The sequence below is a fragment of the Rhamphochromis sp. 'chilingali' genome (assembly GCF_963969265.1).
Source record: "Rhamphochromis sp. 'chilingali' genome assembly, chromosome: 14".
Lineage (NCBI taxonomy): Eukaryota > Metazoa > Chordata > Actinopteri > Cichliformes > Cichlidae > Rhamphochromis > Rhamphochromis sp. 'chilingali'.
Genome location: NC_137941.1, coordinates 2,252,843 through 2,274,027, shown reverse-complemented (window position 1 = coordinate 2,274,027; position 21,185 = coordinate 2,252,843). Strand labels below are relative to the sequence as shown.

Here is a 21,185-nt window from a genome sequence, read left to right as displayed (position 1 = left end):
GGTGACCCAGGAGTTCTTTTTTTTTTTTTTTTTTCTCTCTCTTCCCCCCCCTTCTCACCGTCTCTTCTCCCCTTTGGTTTTCTTTCTTTCTCTCCCCCTCTTTCTCTCATTCATTCCCCCTGTCCTATTTATTAAAAAAAAAAAAAAAAATGACAAAGGATGAACTGAAGCTCTGCCATCACGTAATGTCGCATACTGCTGTTTCTGATGTCATTTAAAAAAAAAAAAAAAAAAAAAAAAAAAAAAGGAAAAGAGTCATTCTTTTTGCTGTTTGCCAAAAAAAAGTGACAGAACTGAAAATAAATCAACGAATAAACCAAAATGAGAGAAATTCTGAATTTCACACCTCTCAGTTTGCTGTGCTAATTAGACAAGAAAGAAATAAAATATGACCAAGCACCTGTGAAGAAGCATGTGTTTACATGAACCGAACTCGAACACACCTTGAGTTTGCATCTCTCTTTTTTCTGCTTCACACCGACACACACACACACACACACACCTCTGGGTAATAGCTCAATTAACACGCTGTCACGTCAGGAAACGCGAGCCAACTAAATCCACCTGTCTCCAAGGAGGATAACGAAGTGAGAGGAAGTAATTGATACTATATTCATGGAAAGCTACTTTAAAAACTAATTATGTGTGTATAACAAGCAGAGAATTATTCCGACAGCCCCTGAAACCTATTAGCTGTGGGGATGGGACCGTGTGTGTGACAGCGTGACAAAGACACACTCTCTATTTGCCACTGATGCCACAGAAAAATGCTAAAATACATCAAAGCCGACTTTAACTTCACTAAGAAGAAGGAATACTTACTTCACGTCTGTGTAATTTATCCCCAAAATGTGCTTGCACGCTGTGTGTGTTGATCAGTCACGTCAAAACATATACAGACTTACAACTGTGGAAGAAAGAAAAAACCCAAGAAGCAACCAAACCTGTTTTTGTTGTCAACAGCAGATAAGCTGCGTTCAGAGAAAACTGTTTAATGCAAAGAAACACAGGATATGCTCAACATCCCAAAGCTTCCTGCAACATGTGGCTTGTCCTGTGAGGTGGGCTGGTTGTTTATTTTTATTTTTGTTTGTCCCTCCAGATCAGACAGGATAAAAATATGTTGGTGTGTCATAAACAGCTGGGAATCATACAGCAAACATAACTCATGATTGTGCTTTGCTGTTCCCGATGGTTACAGGGTTGTGCGCTCCAAATTCGTCACCTAGGATTAAGCGTCAATGCCAAGCTCTGCTCTAACGTTATGAAGCATCTGATGGAGAACATCTGATGAAAACAACCTGTCACTGTAACTCCGCTCCCTGTTCAGAGTGCGTTGCAAAGGCAGACGTTTTTGTTGCCGTTTAATCGTTTATGTCACGGTGAATTCAACTCAAGTTTGAAGGGCTGTCATTCTGACGCAGTGGAGGAGATCAATGAAGAGCAAAGGGCAGGAGTTTTGAGGTGCACGAGGTGAGGAATCACTTTTTATTTATTTATCTTTTTATGAACACAAACAACAAGCCCGGATTCAGGAGACAGACTTTTACTTTTATCTCTACTTTTAAGATTAGGCTTCAAACTTTCCTTTTTGCTAAAGCATATAATTAGGGCTGGATCAGGTGACCCTGAATCCTCCCTTAGTTATGCTGCAATAGGTGGAGGCTGCTGGGGGATTCCCATGATGCACTGGGTGTTTCTTCTTCACTCACTATGGGGGTGTCCAGATTCATGGGCTACATCCTCCTGAGGACCTGTCCTTCGTGGCCTACGTGGGCTGGGTCGTTAGAAGTCTATGAATTTGGACAGCCTCCGTCACTGTGATGTAATTGGCCTACAAATGTGACCTCAGTAGGATGCAGCCCATGATTTTGGACACTCCCGTAGACTCCTCCAAATGCAGCCGACAAATGCGTCCTCCTTTTCCCCGAATTTGAAGGATGGGTCAGGTTTATCCTTCGTGGCCCACCATATTCCAGAATTCATAGCGCGGCCCAGCCAAACTCCAGTTTCCAACAATGGCGGCTGCTACTAAGTTTTAAAATTACTCTTATTAATCTTTCTCGGTCACAAAATAAACTTTTAACATATTTTCAGGCGAGAAAGTAGCTGTGTAAACTTCAAATATCTGCTGGGTTTATCAAGGTATCGCATATTTGCAAAAGTGCGCTGAAGTTTTCGGAGACGTCCGTTACCCACCAGCTCGATAGCTAGCCGGGAGCTCGAGGGTCACTAGAGCCGGCGAGAACGGCACAACTCCCCTGCACATCATTTTCAGATCACCGCAGTCTTTTGCTACTCAGGTTAAACGTGATATATAAGTCACTTAGACAACCTAAAAATGTTATTGTTGGGCTTTTTTCAGTGTTTTATTTGTTCGTGAGTAAATCGGTTTGGCTGAGATTAAAGTTATTAGATTAGATTTGATAAAATAAAATTTTGTTTGAGGGTTCCTCCATGGTTTTCACCGTCCAATTTCACAGCCGCTCACTTCCGGCCTACCCGACCTTCTGAGGACCCGGCCCACGTGTTAATCGACCTCTCTAAACTAAATCATACTAGTTATTAATCTCTGTCTCTCGTCCACATCATGTCTTCCTTCTCTCACCCAATCCGGTCGCAGCAGATGGCCCCGCCCCTTCTTGAGCCTGGTCTGCCGGATGTTTCTTCCTGTTAAAAGGGAGTTTTTCCTTCCCCCTGTCGCCAAGTTCTTGCTCATAGGGGGTCGTCTGATTGTTGGGTTTTTCTGTGGGGTCTCTACCTTACAATATAAAACACCTTGGGGTGACTGTTGCTGTGATTAGATGCTGTAGAACTGAATTGAATGGAAGCCAGTCACCATATTGGCCGGTCAGCCTTTTCCTTCCCCATCTCAGCACACTCCTGTTTCCACACACACCTGTCATGTGCAAAGGAGAAAAACATGCATATCTGCAACAAGTAAATATCATTGCAGTTGCAGCGGTGGAATCAATTCTCTGTTGGTTTTGGTATTTTCATGGGATTTGTTGACAATGAGAAAAACTTAATATCACCAGCCCGGTGCTCTAAATCAATGCACTTCTCAGTGCAATCAGAATTTGAGGTGAGCCAATGAATAGGGCAATGGGATAGGAAGCAGTAACTCTGAATTGGATTCAGAGGAATTGCAGACCAAAAGACCAGTGGGTTCATGCCCTCTATCTCCTTTCTCACTCTTTTACAAAAAATATGACATTTTCAATGCATGAAGCAATTTAATTTCTCCCTCCTCTATGAAAACGCCTGTAAATGAGCGTCTGTGAAATTAAGGAGATCGCCCAGAGATTGGTCAGTCTGTCGATCTCTCTCCCTCGTTCTTTCTTTGGCTCTGTCCTGTCTCCATCTAATACAAAATATAAGATATTATCAATGCATGAAGCAATTTAATCTCTTTTCCTTTGCGCTCTCTCATATGAAAACGTCTCTAAATGAGTGTCTGTGAAATTAAGTGGGAGAATGGTCTGTTTTCTCTCAGGTCAGTCCCTCTCTCTCTTCCTCCTTCTCCTTCTCTCTCTGCTTCTGTGATCAATCCATTTGTCAGAGGTCAGACTTGTTCCCATCTGGGAGCAGCATTTTGCCTGCCAAACATTCCCTATTACCGTATGTAAATTCATTAATTGCAAACCCATAACCACATCATCCTTATTCTTTGACCTCTTATATCGAGCCCCCGCCCTTCCATTCCGATCCGCACACACACCCAAACACGTGCACCGTCAGACCCTCGGCCCTCATGCAAATAAGAAACAAATAAATAATTTAATATGCAAAAGTCTGGGTCAAATCCTCAGAGAGGAAAGAAAGCAAGAAAGAAAGAGAAATATTATGAAGGGTAAGAAAAAGATGGGGGCTTCACAGGGGCTTAAACAACAAGGCAATGAGAAAGAGAGATTATAGCAAACTGACTGACTGCCTGAATGAAATCAAGGTTTCTCAGAAAAGAGAATAAGATGCAGGGAAAAACATCCTTTTGTTATGTTAAACACACAATCTCAGTGGAAATGTCTTGGCCTGCTTTATTCATCTTAACACTGTCACTGCAAATAATAGCAGAGATTGACACAGACTCTTGCTTTGAATTAATCCCCAAGCAGTTCAAAGAATTTTACACAGAATGCAATGTGTTGATGCCCTTAAGCCGGAGAATAATATGTTTACCGGTGTGCACTTGTAGATATCCACCTACTGTAAGTGCGTAAACTCTTAAGCTGTCTTAGAAATGGCAGCAATTGCAAAGAAGCATTCATTGTATGCTTCCTGTGTGCAAACGGTACGCTCCTTTTCAAGTGTATACAATATGTGCATTCCTGAAGATCAATACAATAAAAGAGGCAAGTCACCGATTCTGTTCGAGGCTTCCTCGTGTCCCAGAAATTCAGTTTCTGTACAACTGCAAAAGCAAATATGTGTGTGCAGAAAAGAAACATTTGTTGATAATTATAAAGTATTTCACAAGCTACGAATACGATGATATGATACGTCACTGCAATGCTCTTTCTCTCCCAGCACATGGTTAATGATTTAATCAGCCCATTTTCATTCCCAGGGCATCAAACACCGCAGCTTGTGTCTCACACTATGTTAACAAGGTGACCTTTGGCGTCTGTGCCGTGGCGTCTCTGGTTTACAGCAATGCAGAGACAGTTCTCAGTCCCAGCTCGTCCCGTATGGTTTCTCGTCACTTTTAATCTGTATGTTTTGAATAAAAGTGAGAGAAAACTGAATTTGTAAATGGCCTGGCCTGTATTTATATAGCGCTTTACTTTGTGTGCAAATGAAAACACGGTGCAGCACTGTGGAGGGTGGAAAAGGTGCCTGTTTGCAAACAAACTCGTGACTTTATCACCAGCCTCTCAACCACCAAATCTGCATCTGTAAACTGGTCCATCGTCTCTCTCTCTCTGTATCATATTGGCATGGCTGGTGTGTCAGTTCACCAAACAATGGCATTGATATCAGGAACCGATCTGCAGATCTGCACTGCTGCATGAAGTTATTTTATTTATTATTTATTGGCTCAGTCCCTTTTGTAAGCACAGAGAAACACAATGCAGTTTGCTGGTGCACTTGGGTTTTACTGGTAATGATGAGCTAGTGAGCAAGAACCAGCAACACCTACAAAGTATATTCCTGTCTCGGACTCTAAACTGGACTCTGTCTAACAGCTTCACACGTGTTTGAGTTTGCTCTTAACCAGAAGTAAAAACTACTAAAACTTCACAACAGCCAACAGATTTTGGTTGTTGTCAACACCTCTGTGTTTTTTTTTTAATGTGGATCATCTTAATTGACGAGCATATTTACAGAAAGAGAGGAAACAGTCAGACAAAAGGATGTCTTTCATGCCCCTAAAAGAACAGAGACGTCTGTGGCAGCATGCATGTGCAAAGTGACAGACAGCAGGTTATTTAACATCTTGGTTAATTAGAGTCAGATCAGTGACTGATCTGACTCTAATTAACCAAGATCTCTGTGCTTTTAAAGTAAATTCAGATTACTCATTTCAACTCTCCTCAAAGAAGAACACCGCTTTCTTTTATAACAGTGTCTATAACGTACACTCAGTGGGCCAGAGAAGATTTTGTGTGTGTAAATTTGCTTGTTCTTCTGTCTGTGTGGAAGCAAAGGACGAGGACAACAAACAGGAATCAAACTGAAAGCTGTTTTTTCTTTCTTGATTTTGGAATTGATGAAGCAGACGTCCTCTGATGGACTGATGGCCTGCTCACGGGGTACCCCACATCCCACTCAGTGATGGCTGGGATAAGCACCACCATCCACGTGGGCCTCAGAGGATAAATGGTTAAGAAAAAGGATGGAGGGATGGATGGATACGATATTAAACGTGGTTTCTTTTTTGTGCAGTGACGAGATTTTTATTACAGTCATTTTCGATTTTCACATTCTGGAGATGTTGTTCAGCTTTAATGACAGTCTATTAAATGTTCTCTTTACTTTTTATTTATCTCAAACAAATGTTTTGAAAACAAAAAAGCAAACAGGGACAAAGAAAGATACGAGGCTAGTTTGTGTGCGTACAGAGAGGTGCCACAAAGAGGAAAGAGGCAGACGGAGATAGCATTTGAAGTGGGAAGGGAAAAAAGTACATAGAAAAAATAATAAGGGAGACATCACAGCAGTCATAAACTGAATTTTTAACAGGTCATGGTTTGAACAGGTCACAGGGCCAAAGGAGGGAGCGAGAAGAGAAATTTTGAGAAAGAAGTTGACACGTGTGTGAAAAGGTGTGGATTTAAGTCTCCAGCGCAGAGAATGAAAAAGTCTTTTTCATTTGGCATTCATGTGTAATTGTTGCCTGAACAACACACACAAAAACACACAGACCAGCGCACACACACACACTGACCTTTAAAAGCTTTCCATGTTTTTGAAAACTTGTTCTTTTCCTCTCCTTTCCTTTCATTATAGCTGAGTTTTTTTCTTCAAACAGCACCTGAAAGTACAGTAATGAAAAAAAAAAAGCATGCAAGAAAGACTGAAGTGGTCTCCACACTGATTGAGCACCGAGTAGAAGTACAGAAAGTTATGATATTTACTGAGGAAAATGTTCTCTTTATCTTTGGTAATTCTGCGCCCGTACCTGTTCTGCTCCGGCCTTGTGGCCTATGCTATACTTCACTGACAGGCGCTGCATTTTAAAGATGCCAGCATGAATGTTAATGCTGCTTTGGATCAATAGCATTTCTGGGAATCTGACCCTTTAACCTTCAAGAAGGACTAGAGCTACTGTGTTTTTTGTAAAGCAAATCAAATTGGCATTTTCCCTTCAACTTTTACCGCACACTGGTTCATAACCCGTAGATCTGCACGTTTAGTTCAAGTTTGATGTGTTTCAAAGCTGAACGGTTGTGCTCTCCCTTAGTCTCAGTCACATTTACGTTGTTATAGTGGTAGATTCAGCAGTATATACGGTGTGTATGTCCCATCAGAGCTCTCTTTTGGATCTGTATGCTTTCATAGAGAGGGAACAGCTCTGGCTTTGAGCACAACAGCACCACCTACCTGTGGTGCATGGGTTTGCAAGCTGCAGCTGATCAGAAGTAAAGGAAGGTTGATCTCAAAGAGAGGGGGACTAAGAGAGCTCCTTTGAAGTGAAGAGTTGCACCGAGGTCAAGTTAGAGATTATTCTGAAGTGCTAAAATTCTTCAGAAAAGGTCAAGGACAGAATTATCGACCTGTAAATGACCACACTAGCTCTACAAAAGGTTTCAAAAAAGATGTCTAATTGTCTTTTTGATAGTCAAGACAAATTAGATTAATTTTTATCCAGGGGTACAAAAAAAATATAGCATGCGAGTAGGGAGCATGTGGAAGAGAACCTGGAGAGGTGGAGGTATGCTCTGGAGAGAAGAGCATGAAAGTCGGGTGAAGAAAGACAGAATGCATGTGAGTGAATGAGAGGGAGACAGATGGTGAACGTGCAAGGAGTTGAGGTAGTGGAGGTAGCTGAGCTTAAATACCATCCAAACCAACAGAAAGAGCAGTGAAGAAGAGAGTGCAGGCAGGGTGGAGTGGGTGGAGATGAGTGTCAGGGGTGATTTGTGGCTGAAAGATATCAGCAAGAGTTAAAAGGAAGGTTCATAAGATGATAATGAGACCTGCTGTGACGTGTGGTTTGGAGACGGTGGCGCTGACAAGAAGGTTGAGCAGTTTAGAAGCGAGGCTGAGATGGTTTGGACGTGTGCAGAGGGGAGCGGATATACGGGACAAAGGATGACAAAGATGGAGCTGCAGGAGGAAAGGAGCAAGATCTCAGATGAGTTCATGGATGAAGGAGGACATGCAGAGGCTTGGCGTGACAGAGGAGGATGCTGGGATAGGAGGAGGTAATCAGCTGTGGTGCCCTCTAAAGGCAGCAGCTGCTGCTGGTAGCTTCATGCTTTCCCCTGCAGACTTGACAGCTGTCGGTATCTTGTCATCTGACTCAGTAAGAACCCAGAAAATCAAAGTTTCCTAAATTTCTAAACTAACTTTTAATGAATTACTTTACGCTTGTGTTCAGAAAAACTCAAATCCTATGTAAGTATGCTTTGTTTTGAAGGTTTAATGCCCAGTGTGACTCTTAGCTTAGTGTGTTTTACATGTATACATAAGCATGATCACATGACGGATGCATGTTTGTTACTACAGAGAAAAAAAGGAGCTTTTTGCTTTGAAATCTCCGTCACTCCCGCCCCGCCGCTCCCTCACTTTATAGCTTTTTACCTTTTATCTTCATGCTAAACTCTGTTTGCCCGGTTAATCTGAGTTCATTACTTTTTAAATATCATCCTTTCTGAGGTGGATTTCCTCTCTCTGTGTCATGCTTATATATAACAATCGGTTCATCCCTGCTAAAATAAATCTTTACTCTCGGTGCAAAGTGGGACATTAGGAAATAAATAAATAAGAGAAGCTGAGATAAGATAGAAACAGCATGTTCGTTAGCTTCCTTGAAAAGAAAACTGATAGCTCGCCTTAAACCTGATGGAGACCCGAGCTTTGAAGAAGAAAAAACGACTGTTATTCTTCTATCAGATCTTTGTCTTTGAAGAGGTTTGTTCCCATTTGTCTTTGGCGAGACCAGGCCTCACTGTGACCTTTAAACGGTTTTCATCTTCTTTTCCACCTCCTACTTCTTTTTTTCACCCGATCAGCATCTGTCGCACTCATCCCTCTCTTCCTTCTCGTCGTATCCTGTCACTTTGAGCATGTCCTCTTTTAATAATAGCACCTCGTCCTTTGTTGCTTTCTTATCCCTCAAGTTTGAAATGTCTGCAATAAATTCTCCCAGTGAAAGCTACACCCTTCACTGCTGTGCACACACTCAGCAAAGCACTGTATGATGATTCAGTGCTGTTTTCACCCCATGAAGCCATGACAGTATTCCCCTTATGGTTTGCTTGCAAAATAAAGAACAAAAAAATATATTTGCATCTTCAGCAGTACAATGGATTGTAACTGAGGTGGTACCACCTAAGGTTCGGGGTACTTATCAACTTCTATTTTTCATTCACAGGGTTGGAAATTGAGAACAAGGCAGGTGCTATGTGATGTTAACACTGTGGAGCTTTTCCACATTAATACTTTACATGAAGCATATTAGAAACAATAAAACATTAAAATATAAGATATAAATATTGCATGGGATAAGTCTCCTATTAAAGATGCTTAAAAATCTGAAGAAATGGTGCAAATATGCAGCTTTTACTGCTTTGCAGTCTATATGTACTTTTTTGGCCTTTGGAAAAACACACAGTTCCTTTAGGATCCAGTATTTAGCCTTGGGGGGTGCGTTTATGTCGATTGTCCCTGTCGGGGCAGAAATACGTGCGCAGAGAGGCTATAATGTACATGTGGATGCTTTACTGCGTACAAAAATTGAGAAGTGCAATGTTGTAAGTATGTCAAGCAGTATTGGAAGTGCCTATTTTGTTCTCCTGTGATTCGTATTTAAAAAGGATCGGCTGCAACTGTTGCTGTGTGACCATTAGAGAACAAAGGGACTCCTACCATGCTCAGTTTATGGTTTGTTACCATGGCGATGCAATGACATCTACCGTACATGTGGCTGAGGTGCTAACAGGGAACAGACCTGCACAAAGTCAGTGTCTGTGTGTGTGCGTGCAGTAAAACACAGTAGGCAGCAATGTTAGCATAATGGAAAGGATGACATTTATCCCACAAATTGCCTTGAAGTCAGCAAAATAAAATCCAGTCTTGGCAAGATGGCTGTCTGGTGAAAAAAAAGGATCCCGGGGAAGGAGAGGAAGCACGCCCAGTGCTGCAAAGAGAAGAGCAAGTCATTAGAAAAACAACTGAAACCAACATAACATTTAAAACATGCTAGTGTAAGGCTAGCTCCTCTTTTAGCACTCTGTTTCACTGGGTTTATGATTCATGGCATATTACCAGACTCAGTGCTGTGTATTTTACTGGTACCAGTTATGAAAGACAAAGCTGCAAAAGTGAGCTGCTTGGATAATTACAGGCCGATTGCACTAGCCAGTATTTTATCTAAGGTGTTAGAAAGAATCCTGTTTGATAGAGTTAGTGTGTTCATCTCTTCTCTGGATAATCAGTTTGGCTTTAAACCAAAGCACGGCACTGACATGTGCATATGTGCACTCAAGGAAATAGTCAGGTGTATAGGGCTAAAAATTCATCTGTCCTCATGTGTTTCATTGATGCCTCTAAGGCTTTTGATCGAGTGAACCACAGAAAACTTTTTGATAAATTGAAGACACGGGGAGTTCCTCAATACATCGTGAGGATTCTCTCTTACTGGTACGCTCATCAGAACATGCAGGTTAAATGGGGAAGCAGTATTTCTGCCCCCTTTGGTGTCAGCAATGGTGTCAGACAGGGTGGGATTTTGTCTCCAATTTTATTTAATTTATATGTCGATGATTTGTCCATACAGCTGAGAGCCTGTAACACTGGGTGTATATTAGGTGAAGCACTGATAAATCATCTTATGTATGCAGATGACCTGGTTGTTTTTAGTCCAAGCAGTGCTGGGTTACAGGATCTTCTTAATGTCTGTACTGAATATGGTGTGCAATATGACATTGAGTACAATGCTGCTAAAAGTGCTGTTTTGATATGTAGAACCAAGCAGGATAAACAGCTAAATTTCCCTTTGTTTAAACTGGCACAAAAAACTCTTGAAGTTCATAAAAAGGTGAAATACCTCGGTCACTTTATTACTGAGCAAATGAATGATGATGATGACATATACAGACAACGATGTAAGCTCTATGTGCAGGCAAATACTATTGCACGCAAATTCAGCTTTTGTTCACTTCCAGTTAAAGTGGCTTTGTTTAAAGCGTATTGCACACCGCTATATACTGCCCCCTTGTGGTCATCCTACAAACAATGTAGCATGCAGAAGCTGCATGTTGCATATAATGATGCGATGAGAATCCTTTGCAGGATACCTAGAAGTGGTAGTGCCAGTCAGATGTTTGTAGCTGTGGGTGTCTGGACTTTTAAAGCACTTTTAAGAAAGTTAATGTTCAGTTTTAGAGAACGACTGGATGGTTCGAGTAACAGTATAATTTTAGCACTTACAGATCCGACAGTGAGTGGTTCCCGTTACTCATCCAGTCTCAGAAAGCACTGGTTAAAGTGTTTGTGTATTTATTGATTTATTTTAAGTAATTGTGTTTTATGTATATTATGGTTTTATATTTTTACAAATGCTTTATATACTTATTTATATACATATATATATTTAATGGTATACCTTGTGTTGTGTGTGTGTGTGTGGGGGGGGGGGGGGGGGGGGAGTTGTGTGTGTGTGTGTTTCTTGTCTTGTTTTTATGGACATGTAGTCTGCCAATAAAGATTGAATTGAATTGAATTGAATAATGTAATATAATTTGATCCTGGGCAATCACAGACTATAACACAATAAAAAAAGAAGAAATATTTTTGTTTTGGTCTTGTTGGCTTTGTTTTGTATCCACCCTCCTTTAAAGGGAGAGCTGCTAACATATGCTGTGTGTTATAGATGCAGACAGCAGAGGCCCAGCTCAGTGACACCCACCCCTGGCTGCATTTGTCCAGGTATGACCCAAAATTTACACCTTGTTTGAACCACCAGTGCATTTCTTTTTTTTTTTTTTTTTTTTTGTGTGTCCTGTTTGGATCTTTAGCATCAGAATTGTTGTCTTAAGGCCAAGTAAGATGCCAAGCGGATTTATTTTACCAAGTGGATCATCATGGCCTTGCCATATTGGTCCATTTGATTGACCTTTATTATAATTATGAATTTATTTTATTTTCAGTTGCTACAAACGGGACAGACATGACTGGGGGATAGGACAGGGAGAAAGAATGAAAGAAAGAGAGGGAGAGAAAGAAAACCAAAGGGGAGAAGAGACGGTGAGAAAGGGGGGAAGAAAGAAAGAAAAACAAACAAAAAAAACAAAACACCTGGGTCACCTGTATGGAGAAAAAAAACAGAAGAGAAAGCAAACAACAAAGAGCAACATAATAAAAAAAACGGCACCATCACAATAAACTAGCTAGCAGTAGATATCAGTAGATTCTAAATAATAAACGATATTGTGCAGCACGCAAGATAGACAGCGCACAATGTGCTTTGAGGCAGCAGCCAAGAAAGCTGTAGTCCGCGTCTGTGAACACCCATGTGTACACCTGTGAGCATACCTGTGTGGATCAGCATGCTTGCATTCCAAAGGTTTCTCCATGTAACGATCTGCTAGGGAGTGTGGGGGGGCCACAGCCCCGTCCTCCAGGGTATGAAGCAGGTATGGAGGAGATCAAAACTCCAGACATCCAGAGGCCCCCAGAACACAAGAGACCATGGAAGACCAACAGAGGGGCAGCCGCGCCACTGTTCCAGTAAGAGCTGAGGAGAGTCCCAGATGAGGGCTCGCCCAGCAGCCGCGGAGCAGAAGTCAGGGGGAGTTGCAGTGACGCGCCCGTGAGCTCCGCCGGCAGCCAGCTGTGCCTGAGTGACCGAGCCCCAGGCCGAGAGGCCGGGGGCACCCCACCTCCGAAGTGGCCCGAGCGAGCCCCAGGCTCCAGGCCCCGATAAGCGGCCGCCAAGGAGTGAGCCGGTGTGTACCTGGACGCCCACCCCCAGACACAAAGAACCACCAACGCACCGACACCTGAGGGAGTCCGCCACTGGCAGGGGAAGTGGTGGTGGGTGGAGATAGGCCTCCAAACCTTGGAGGGCCTGAGATGTCCCCAGAGAGGTGGCGTCTGATACCCAACCTGACATATAGACACAGACATACAGGCACACACAGACACAAACATCCATTCCCACCCTCATGCTCTCATATGCACTCACTCCACACTCAACCAACGTGGAGACAGACATAAAGAGACGCTGTACACACGATCACACTCCCCAAGCGTACTCTACGAACCGGGTCTAGGTACCCTTGCCCCTGGAGGGGGGAACTGCACCCAGACCCAGGTGGTGTTACCCTTTTCCCTGCGGTGGGGAGAGGCAGACCGCCCCGACTCCGCAGCAGCAGGGAGGCCCCACACTCCAGACCGCAGTCGGACGGCCACCAGTGCATTTCTAAAAGATCATGAGGTGCGTGCTCTCAGCTCGTTTCCAACTCAAGAAAGACAGAACAGCCACAGGAAGACGCGCTGTGGATTGAATTAAATGAGTCAAATAAGAAAACATGCAGACAACGACAGAGCTAACATCTTAGCTTAGCATGCAAACCTCATATAGTTAAGGCTAAGGGAAATGCCATAAATCTAAAAATGAATTTAAAAATTATGATTTTCACCCTTTTTTAAGGTGAAATTTTATTCATGGCGATCCATTTCAGCCTTTAGTTCAGCCTGGATTGAAGTGGTTGCTAATTTGGCTAAAACTGTGCAAAATCAAATTTATCCGAGTGTTGTGCTGATTATCATGATGGCATTTATTTATTCTGATTAAGTCGTGATCCCTACTGATTTTTGTGTGCAAATGTCAAAAGACAAAAACAAACAAAACGAAAAAGGAGGCATCCTGTTGGTGCAGCAGAAAAAATGTTTTTGTGCTGATGAGAGGAGACAGAATCACAGATCTGGCTCTGTCTGCCTGTGGCTGTGTTCAGAAGTCAGTGTGAACCTTAATAATGACTCTTTTTACAATTTTCTTCATCACAGTAATCTTCTACAGTGTGCTCGCACTCTGACGTTTATTTGAGGGTATTTTTTATTTCCATGCTGGACCCAACATGAGATAGGAATGCATTTAAAAGGCACTACTATGTGAACTGGGGCAATTTAGCTTGAAATCAGAAGCTATTGTTCATTTTCACATACTCTTTGCAGTGGAGGCATGACAGACTCTGCAGCAGTAACAGGTGCAATTAGCTGCATTATGCAGGAGTTAGATGGATTCAAAAAGAACCTGATTTGCCACCAAGCTCTAATTGGTGCAAAGACACAACTAATGATCGTTAAGTGGGGAATGATAGCCCCGAGCTAACTTTTCTCACTCCATAAGGATATAATACATAATTCATAGCTAACAGCTGAGCAAATGAGGACAAAGAGAGAGAAAGAGAGAACAAGGAGAAGAGATGAAAAAGACAGAGCGGAAGAGGGCCAAGGAGAATGCAAAATGTACACAGACAAACTAAGTGTGTTGGATGTGATGGATGTGGGTGTCATGTGCATTCATGTGTGGATGTGCATATATATGTGAATTTGGATGCTAAACTTTGCCTGTGCACCAACAGGCACAGTGTTTACGTGCGTGCATATACGTATACGTGTGTGTGTTTATGCTGTTTGGCATGCTGCTCGGTGTGTGAAACTGTGATTGAGGTGACAGTGAGCCTGTGAGAATAGTTAGCATCCACCAGACACACACAGACTTGCTCACATAAGCACACTCATGAACACACAAGAACAGCAGCTGTTGCTAATTAAAGATTCATGCTCAAATTCCTGTGAAAACTCAATGTGGCAATGAACACTGGGGACAGGAAGAGAAGGAGAGCAGGGAGAGAGAGGAAGCAAAAGAATGACAGACAAACTGGAAGAGAGAGGACGAAGAAGATGATGATGATGATGGAGACAGTCAGGGATGCTGCGTTCAACATGGTGTTTAGCCTGCACGAGAACATTGCTTTAAAACTGTATTTCATACTTTTCATCTCATTACGACCGTGCAAAACCACGTCACGTGAAATGGTGATATCTGTGATGATGCTCCGAGAGCACACCATGACTGTTAGCATATGTATGCGCTAATGGTTGCCAGAGATATATCAGTCATGCTAATGCCTGTTTAAGAGCCCTTGTCATCACAGTTTAATGCAGGAGGTACCACCTTCGGTGTTCTTTTCTTAGATGCTGGGCGGTGCTAAAGGACAGCACTCCATGAGGGATGCTAGTGGCAGAAGTCTGGCTTTCACCCAGAGTACACGAGTTCATGCCCTGCGTGGAACTTGTATTTTTAGCCTTTTCATTTCCTTTGTTGCAACAAAACTACTGTGTTGTTACAGCCTTTCATTACAGTAACCGCATATAAAACATATTTTGCCACGTGCAACAGGCTTCTCCTCTGCAGTGACGAGTCCCAGGACACTAGAAGACAACATGTGCCCGGCGGGTCTCAGACTGTGAGGCTGGAAGCAGACAATGAGAGAAAAATAGGAATGTATTATGAATATTTAAAAAGAAGAGAAAAACCGGTTCAATTCAAGGATAGATCACCCAACACACAAGCTAAACACCTCAACGGGACAAGTGTCAGGTGTATGCATGCACGTAAAGGTCAAAGGTCAGTTTTCTGAGGATGCCGACGTTCACATTTTGGACTGACGTTTGAGAGAGTAAAGGAGGCCATCTATGACCTGAGGTTACAACTGCAGTCCTTAGATCCATTCACAGGAGTTTAAACCACCACTCACACCTTGCGTCAGGTGACGTTGCCTCAGCTGGGGCAACATCATACAGAGGTTTCATAGTTTGGCTCTGGCGATGGTCACACCCACTGCTTTTTTTCACGCCCTGTCTCATTTCATAACTCACGTGATTATTTTTGGGCTTTCAGGCCTGCCTTCAGTTGGACGGCCCTTACTAGGTTAAATACCTTGGATCCTCTGAAGTGAAGGAGCCTCATGGATAAGAGACAAAATCTCTCCACGAACCAAGTACTCAGAACTTCAGCTTTACTGTTATCGATGGATAAAAGCTGTCAGGGTTCTCAGCATCTAAAGGGGGGCATCCCTGACAAGGCCCGAGAAGGACCGGACTGCAGTTTCATGGCATCCACTTCACATGTTGAAGGCTTTCTAACTACCCTGTGTGCTAAAACATGCTAAGGATGCAGGGTTAAAATGTGATGACAGGCTTTTAGTGCTTTTGTACTGGTTTTAGACATATGCTAACTTTTCATTTATGTAAGACGCACGAGCCAGCCGAGCTTTTAAAGAACAGTTTTATGTTTCATGAAGCTGGAAGATGAAAGCAGTCAGACAGTCCAGTGTGGCTCCGCTGTGTTTGGAGTCAGTGTCTTTGGAAATGATAACATTTGTTATGTTATGGACCTCAGCACTGTTGATCCTCATTATGACAGCAATGAAGATTTTAGTGCAGAGAAAGAGCAATAAGGCCTTTTTAAAATGTTCTCCTGGGCCACGGGCACTTTGCATTTTGGTGAGAGATCGGATGTAATCGTAACAGCCTTTTCTTGGCATTTCCTGGTAATCGATAATTATGTGTGCTTGGAATTTTGTGATCAGCTGCAGGAAGCACTCGGGGTGTTTACCCCGATTCAAAGACGGGACACTAATATTACAAATATATGGTGACATTTAAGAGTGCAGTCAAAGGTATTTTTACACAATTACATACATCTGCACACAGAGTTATATTCTAACTGCTGGGAAATAAGAAAAGATTCACAGTAATAGAAAATGTCACTCTATATTTAGATTAGGTGACGACTACAGGTGAAACACACACACAGACTCACACTGATGCAACAGGTAACATAATTTTATTCACACAATTACAACCATTTCCTAGTGAATGCTTTTTATGCTCCGTCTTCTCTTTCCCCCCGATAATTTCAAAGCAATCGCTCCTTTAAAAAGTAGAAGTGTTTACCGACGCCGAGCTTTAAACGTGAACCAGCTGTAAAAGGTGTTGAGGTTGATTTAACAGTACATTAGCACTTATCTTTTGTGTAATTGTAAACACAACAACAACAACAAAAAGCATCTCTCATCCCCGGGATGCTGCTCACAGACACACACGGTGTCGGGCTTAAGCAGAACCGAGTGTTTCGCCGTTTCGTGTTCGTGCTGTGGACGGACACGACGCTGCCCGCTGTAATATGTTTGAATTAAGAATAGAAAGTCAGTAACTGATGATGAAAGCATTTCATGTACATGTTCCTTATTGTACAAAGGCCAGTCCACTGTGCAATTAACCGTTGAGCTTGGTTTTCAAAGACAAGCACACAACAAGGGCCAGAAGAAATTCACAATTAATAACTTTTTTCATTATAATTAACCAGCAATTTACATCCAACATGACTTTTAAATGGCCTTTAGCATCCAAAGTAATTTTCAAATTATTGGTCTTTTTTTCTCCGTAATTTAGGGATCGCGCTCGTGATTTTTTCTTCTTTGAATGTGAAGAGGTTACAGATTTGCACTGAATATTAAAACTTTGATATAGCGCTGATGGCTGAGCAATAAAGGGGACAAAGGAAAAACAAAAAGTGACATTTTAGGAGGCAGAGGAGAGAGCAAGATACAAACAGATTAGATAGTGAGGAAAAAGAAAGAGGGATCACGGAGCGTCATCGACAGCAAACTAACACTGTGATGAAATAAATAAGACACAATGAATGACATCAAAACTGGAAATAAGAACATACAGTTGATGTCATTACTGATGTTAAAAACAAGAACTGCATTCTGCATATTTAACCACTTTTGTTCTTGGTGGGATTGGTGGAGTTTATTTAAACTGGTTGGTTTCATGGCATGGTTTCAGCTTTAACCTCCTAGGACCTGGCGTCCACATGTGTGGACATCACATTTTGGGTTATTTAGACCAAAATACTGAATTTTGCTCTACAAGGGCCTGATATCCACTTACAAGGACATTATGCTGCTACTGTTCTATCAAAATTTTAAACGAATATCCTCATATGTGGCTCTTATTTTTCTTAAAAACAAAAATAAAGTTAAAAAAAAAAAATCTGGTAATTCTTTGTTTTTACATTCATCAGGCCCCAATGTGACCAAATATCAAAGAGAAATTAAAAATGCTGCTGTGGAAGAGTTCGGGTCTTAGGAGGTTAAAGCATAGTCCACATGTTTTCAGTAGGTGGAGGTCAAGTCTTTTGGAAGGCCAAGGCTTCATCTCTTCCAAAACCAGTTTTGGTTTGAGTTTGGATCATTCTCCTCGTAGAGAACTCAATTACACCCACGTTTAAACAGTCTGGCTGTTAATTTGAGGGAGAAATGATGAATTTAAGGTAGTCATCCCCCTCCTCTATTATTTTATCCACTTTGTGTGATGTACCAGTACTACTGGCAGCTAAACAGCCCCAACATGATGCAACCACCACCATGCTTGAGAGCTAGTACAGTGTTCTGAGGTCTGAAAGCTTCACCTTTCCGCCTCCAAACACTGTTTTCATTGTGACCAAACAGCTTTATCTTTGTCTCATCTGACCAACAAACTTTTCTCCAGAAGCCTTAAAAAGTTGCTTTGGTTCATCTGGATGTCTCATTTTCAGTGGCTGAAATATGTTGACACTCATCAGTTTCTGTGTTGAGACTGAAACGTCGGTTGGATGAGTAACGAACAAAATTAGATTACTGGGATTTCCTTACCTGGATGATTGAACCTGCATTAAGGCGTTCGGCTTGTCCGTGTGGCCAAATTTCAGTTGAGCTTGAAGATGCTGATTTTGAAGCGGGAGCTTCTTCCTTGGACGCCAGCCTCTCAGTCCATGGCGATGCAAAGCAAGTTTTACAACACCGTAGACTTGTCACGGGCAGCTTGAGCCTCGGTGGTTCCTGGGTTGTTCCTGAACATCCTAATCGATTTCCTCTCATCTGAAGGTAACAGTTTGGATCTTCTTTTGGACAAAGTGGTGGAATCTGTGGTTGTTTAGAAACGGTCTGGAATGGACTTTGCAAAGCTCAACCCTATTAAAAGATTGTAGCCTGTGCCTAAAAGCCAGGCCCATGCTGGGAAACCAACCAATATAAATGAATTCAGCCAGATTTATTCCAGAAGCTTTCTGATGACTGCCAATAGTCTGGTTGAGGTGGAGTTGGCTAAGGGGCAATATTAGCCAAATATTAGTGGGAATGTATGTATATACCCAAGACTCTGTGTGGATGAGAGAAAAGCCAAAATATTCTGGTTTCTAACATCTTCCGTGACAGTAACAGATGAAAACAACAAAACAAACAAAATCAGATTTATTGTTCAAAGAAATTTAATTTTTCAGGATGATTTTTAAAGCTTATGGATGAATAATCATTTTATAAGGAGGTAAACTTAAACACAGCTTTCACTAAGCTGTAGACAGTGTGTCTACCTACACACTCAGCTGTTTCCTGTTGTGTATAAGTGTTGTTAGTATTAGTTTCCAACAGTGAAATAAATGTGCATTTCTGGTGGGAGGTCGGCTTTCTCCTGGTTAGTTTGCGTGCACTCTCTCTGTCTGTATTCCTGTTTGCTTACTTTTGCTGACATGTGTAATTATCAGGTCTGCAAATGCACAGCCTGTGAAAATTACCGTTGGAACTCCATCCACATTAAAGCCATTTCTGAGGCCGGTATAGTTACTTTTTAAATGTTCCCTCACCGATTTCATCGAGACATTACTAAACCCTGTTTGGAGACTTGACTACTATAATCTGGAGTCCTTCCTGCTCCAGCTCTGCACTTTTGTTTGATTTGTGATTTGGTTTATGAACCTGCAGGGGCTTTAATGGAAGAGACACACACTCTCTGATCCCCATTATCTACCTTCTGCTGCAAAGAGAGGCAGATAAGAGGAGGAGGAGGAGGAGGAAGAGAGGAAAGAGGCTAAAAATGACAACCAAGTCGCGGCCCTCATTATCAAATCCCATCAATGGGGGAAGAGACAGAGCGGGGGGCAGAAGAGGGTATATTTATAAACCGAATGAGAGAAAATAGTGGGACGTTAATGATAAACTAAAAAAACAGAGAACCAATGATTTACCAACAAAAGAAAAGTGATGCTGACCCACGGAGCGAGAGATAATAGAAAGAACTGGCCGAGCCTCAGATGTGTGCGTGTGCGAGGGGGATGAAGGAGCCCAGTCAGCCTTCATAAGCCACTGATTTACACAATCCCAGTCACCACCTAATATTTCATCTGTGCTACATTTGCAATCTCCCATCCACTGAGGCCATGAGCCATTACTGATGGCCAGGATCGCAGCATGGTGGCCCCCTTGGAGTAATGAGATAGAGAGAGGTGGGAAGTGAGAGACGGGGCATGCGGGAAGGAGGCGGTGGAGGAGGAAAAAGTAGAGGACAAAAAGGGGGATAATGGAAGAGTATAGTGGGACGGGGATGAGGGTGGATAGAGGTTTCTCAATGTGCCATTATGGAGCACGAAAAGAGAAAATCAAATAGACAAAAACATTTCAGAGATGGGCAGAGAGAGACGGAGATTGAGAGATGTGGGCTGAGTGTGAGCAAAGGTAGGGAAAGACAGAAAGAGCTGCGGACGGGAGATTGCTTTCCTCTAATTATGTGTCTTTTCGCTGTCGCAGAGGTGGATACGAAGCTAATTCCACCTGCCCTCCTTCCTCTGCCCTTTTTTCCCTAAAAGCTCATGTACTCTTTTTTTCTTTACCCACTTTCAGATGAGGCGTATTAGAGGCTGCTCATGACACTGAAATGAACAGATGGCAACATCGGTCCAAACAAAAGAGACATTTTGTGGTTCCCATCACCGTGACAACAACCCTCTACCCACCTGCACAACTTTGCTTCTGTGCCGTTAAAGGCGAGGCTCCATTTCCTGCCTCTGTGTTTTTATCTGTGTGCTCACAAACCACATTTACTTACTATACTTAAGTACGTATCTGATGTGGTGTATTGTACTTGAATTAAGAGGAATATTAATAGGACTTTTTGGGGTTTGCATAGATTTTAATGCTACAGTAACGATGCCTGTAGCCATCAGGTGAGCTGCAGTCACAATTCTGCTGATGTTGTACGTGAAGAAATAACTAAAGATATAAGTTTGCGTGTGGCTAAGGCTAGCTGCCCACTCACCTAATAACACAGACAATTTCTGCTCTCTGGACTTTTGGCTAAACAGCTGCAAAAAATATACATTTCACAGAGTAAGCATTTTTCTTCTTGAAGAAGCCACGGGTGGAGCCACTGCATCAAGTGACTTTTATAAATGATTTTTTATAGGTTCCAGATGAACTTTTGCGAAATCTCGCAAAACCTTTCCGTGATCCCGAGTTACTTTTGCGAGATCTTGCAAAATAGACTGCATCCTTCGCAGGTCGCATTTGCAGGCCGAGTCGGTGTATCCTTCGTGACCCGACCTATCCCAGAATTCATAGCGAGGCCCAGCCGATTCGTTTCTAACAATGGCGGCAGCTACTTCGTTTTAATTTTACTCTTATTACAAA

At 42.3% G+C, this 21,185-nt stretch overlaps 1 protein-coding gene across 1 annotated transcript in view; it reads left to right on the top strand.

The window, feature by feature from the left end:
• The first annotated feature begins 1,369 nt into the window (after positions 1 to 1,369).
• LOC308410183 (melanoregulin) overlaps positions 1,370 to 21,185 on the top strand; it is a 57,640-nt gene continuing 37,824 nt past the window's right edge. The window contains exons 1-2 of the mRNA XM_080903355.1: positions 1,370 to 1,473; positions 11,540 to 11,595. Of these exons, the coding sequence (XP_080759481.1) occupies positions 11,540 to 11,595 (56 nt within the window). The 5' untranslated portion in view covers positions 1,370 to 1,473. The remainder of the gene's footprint in view (positions 1,474 to 11,539; positions 11,596 to 21,185) is intronic.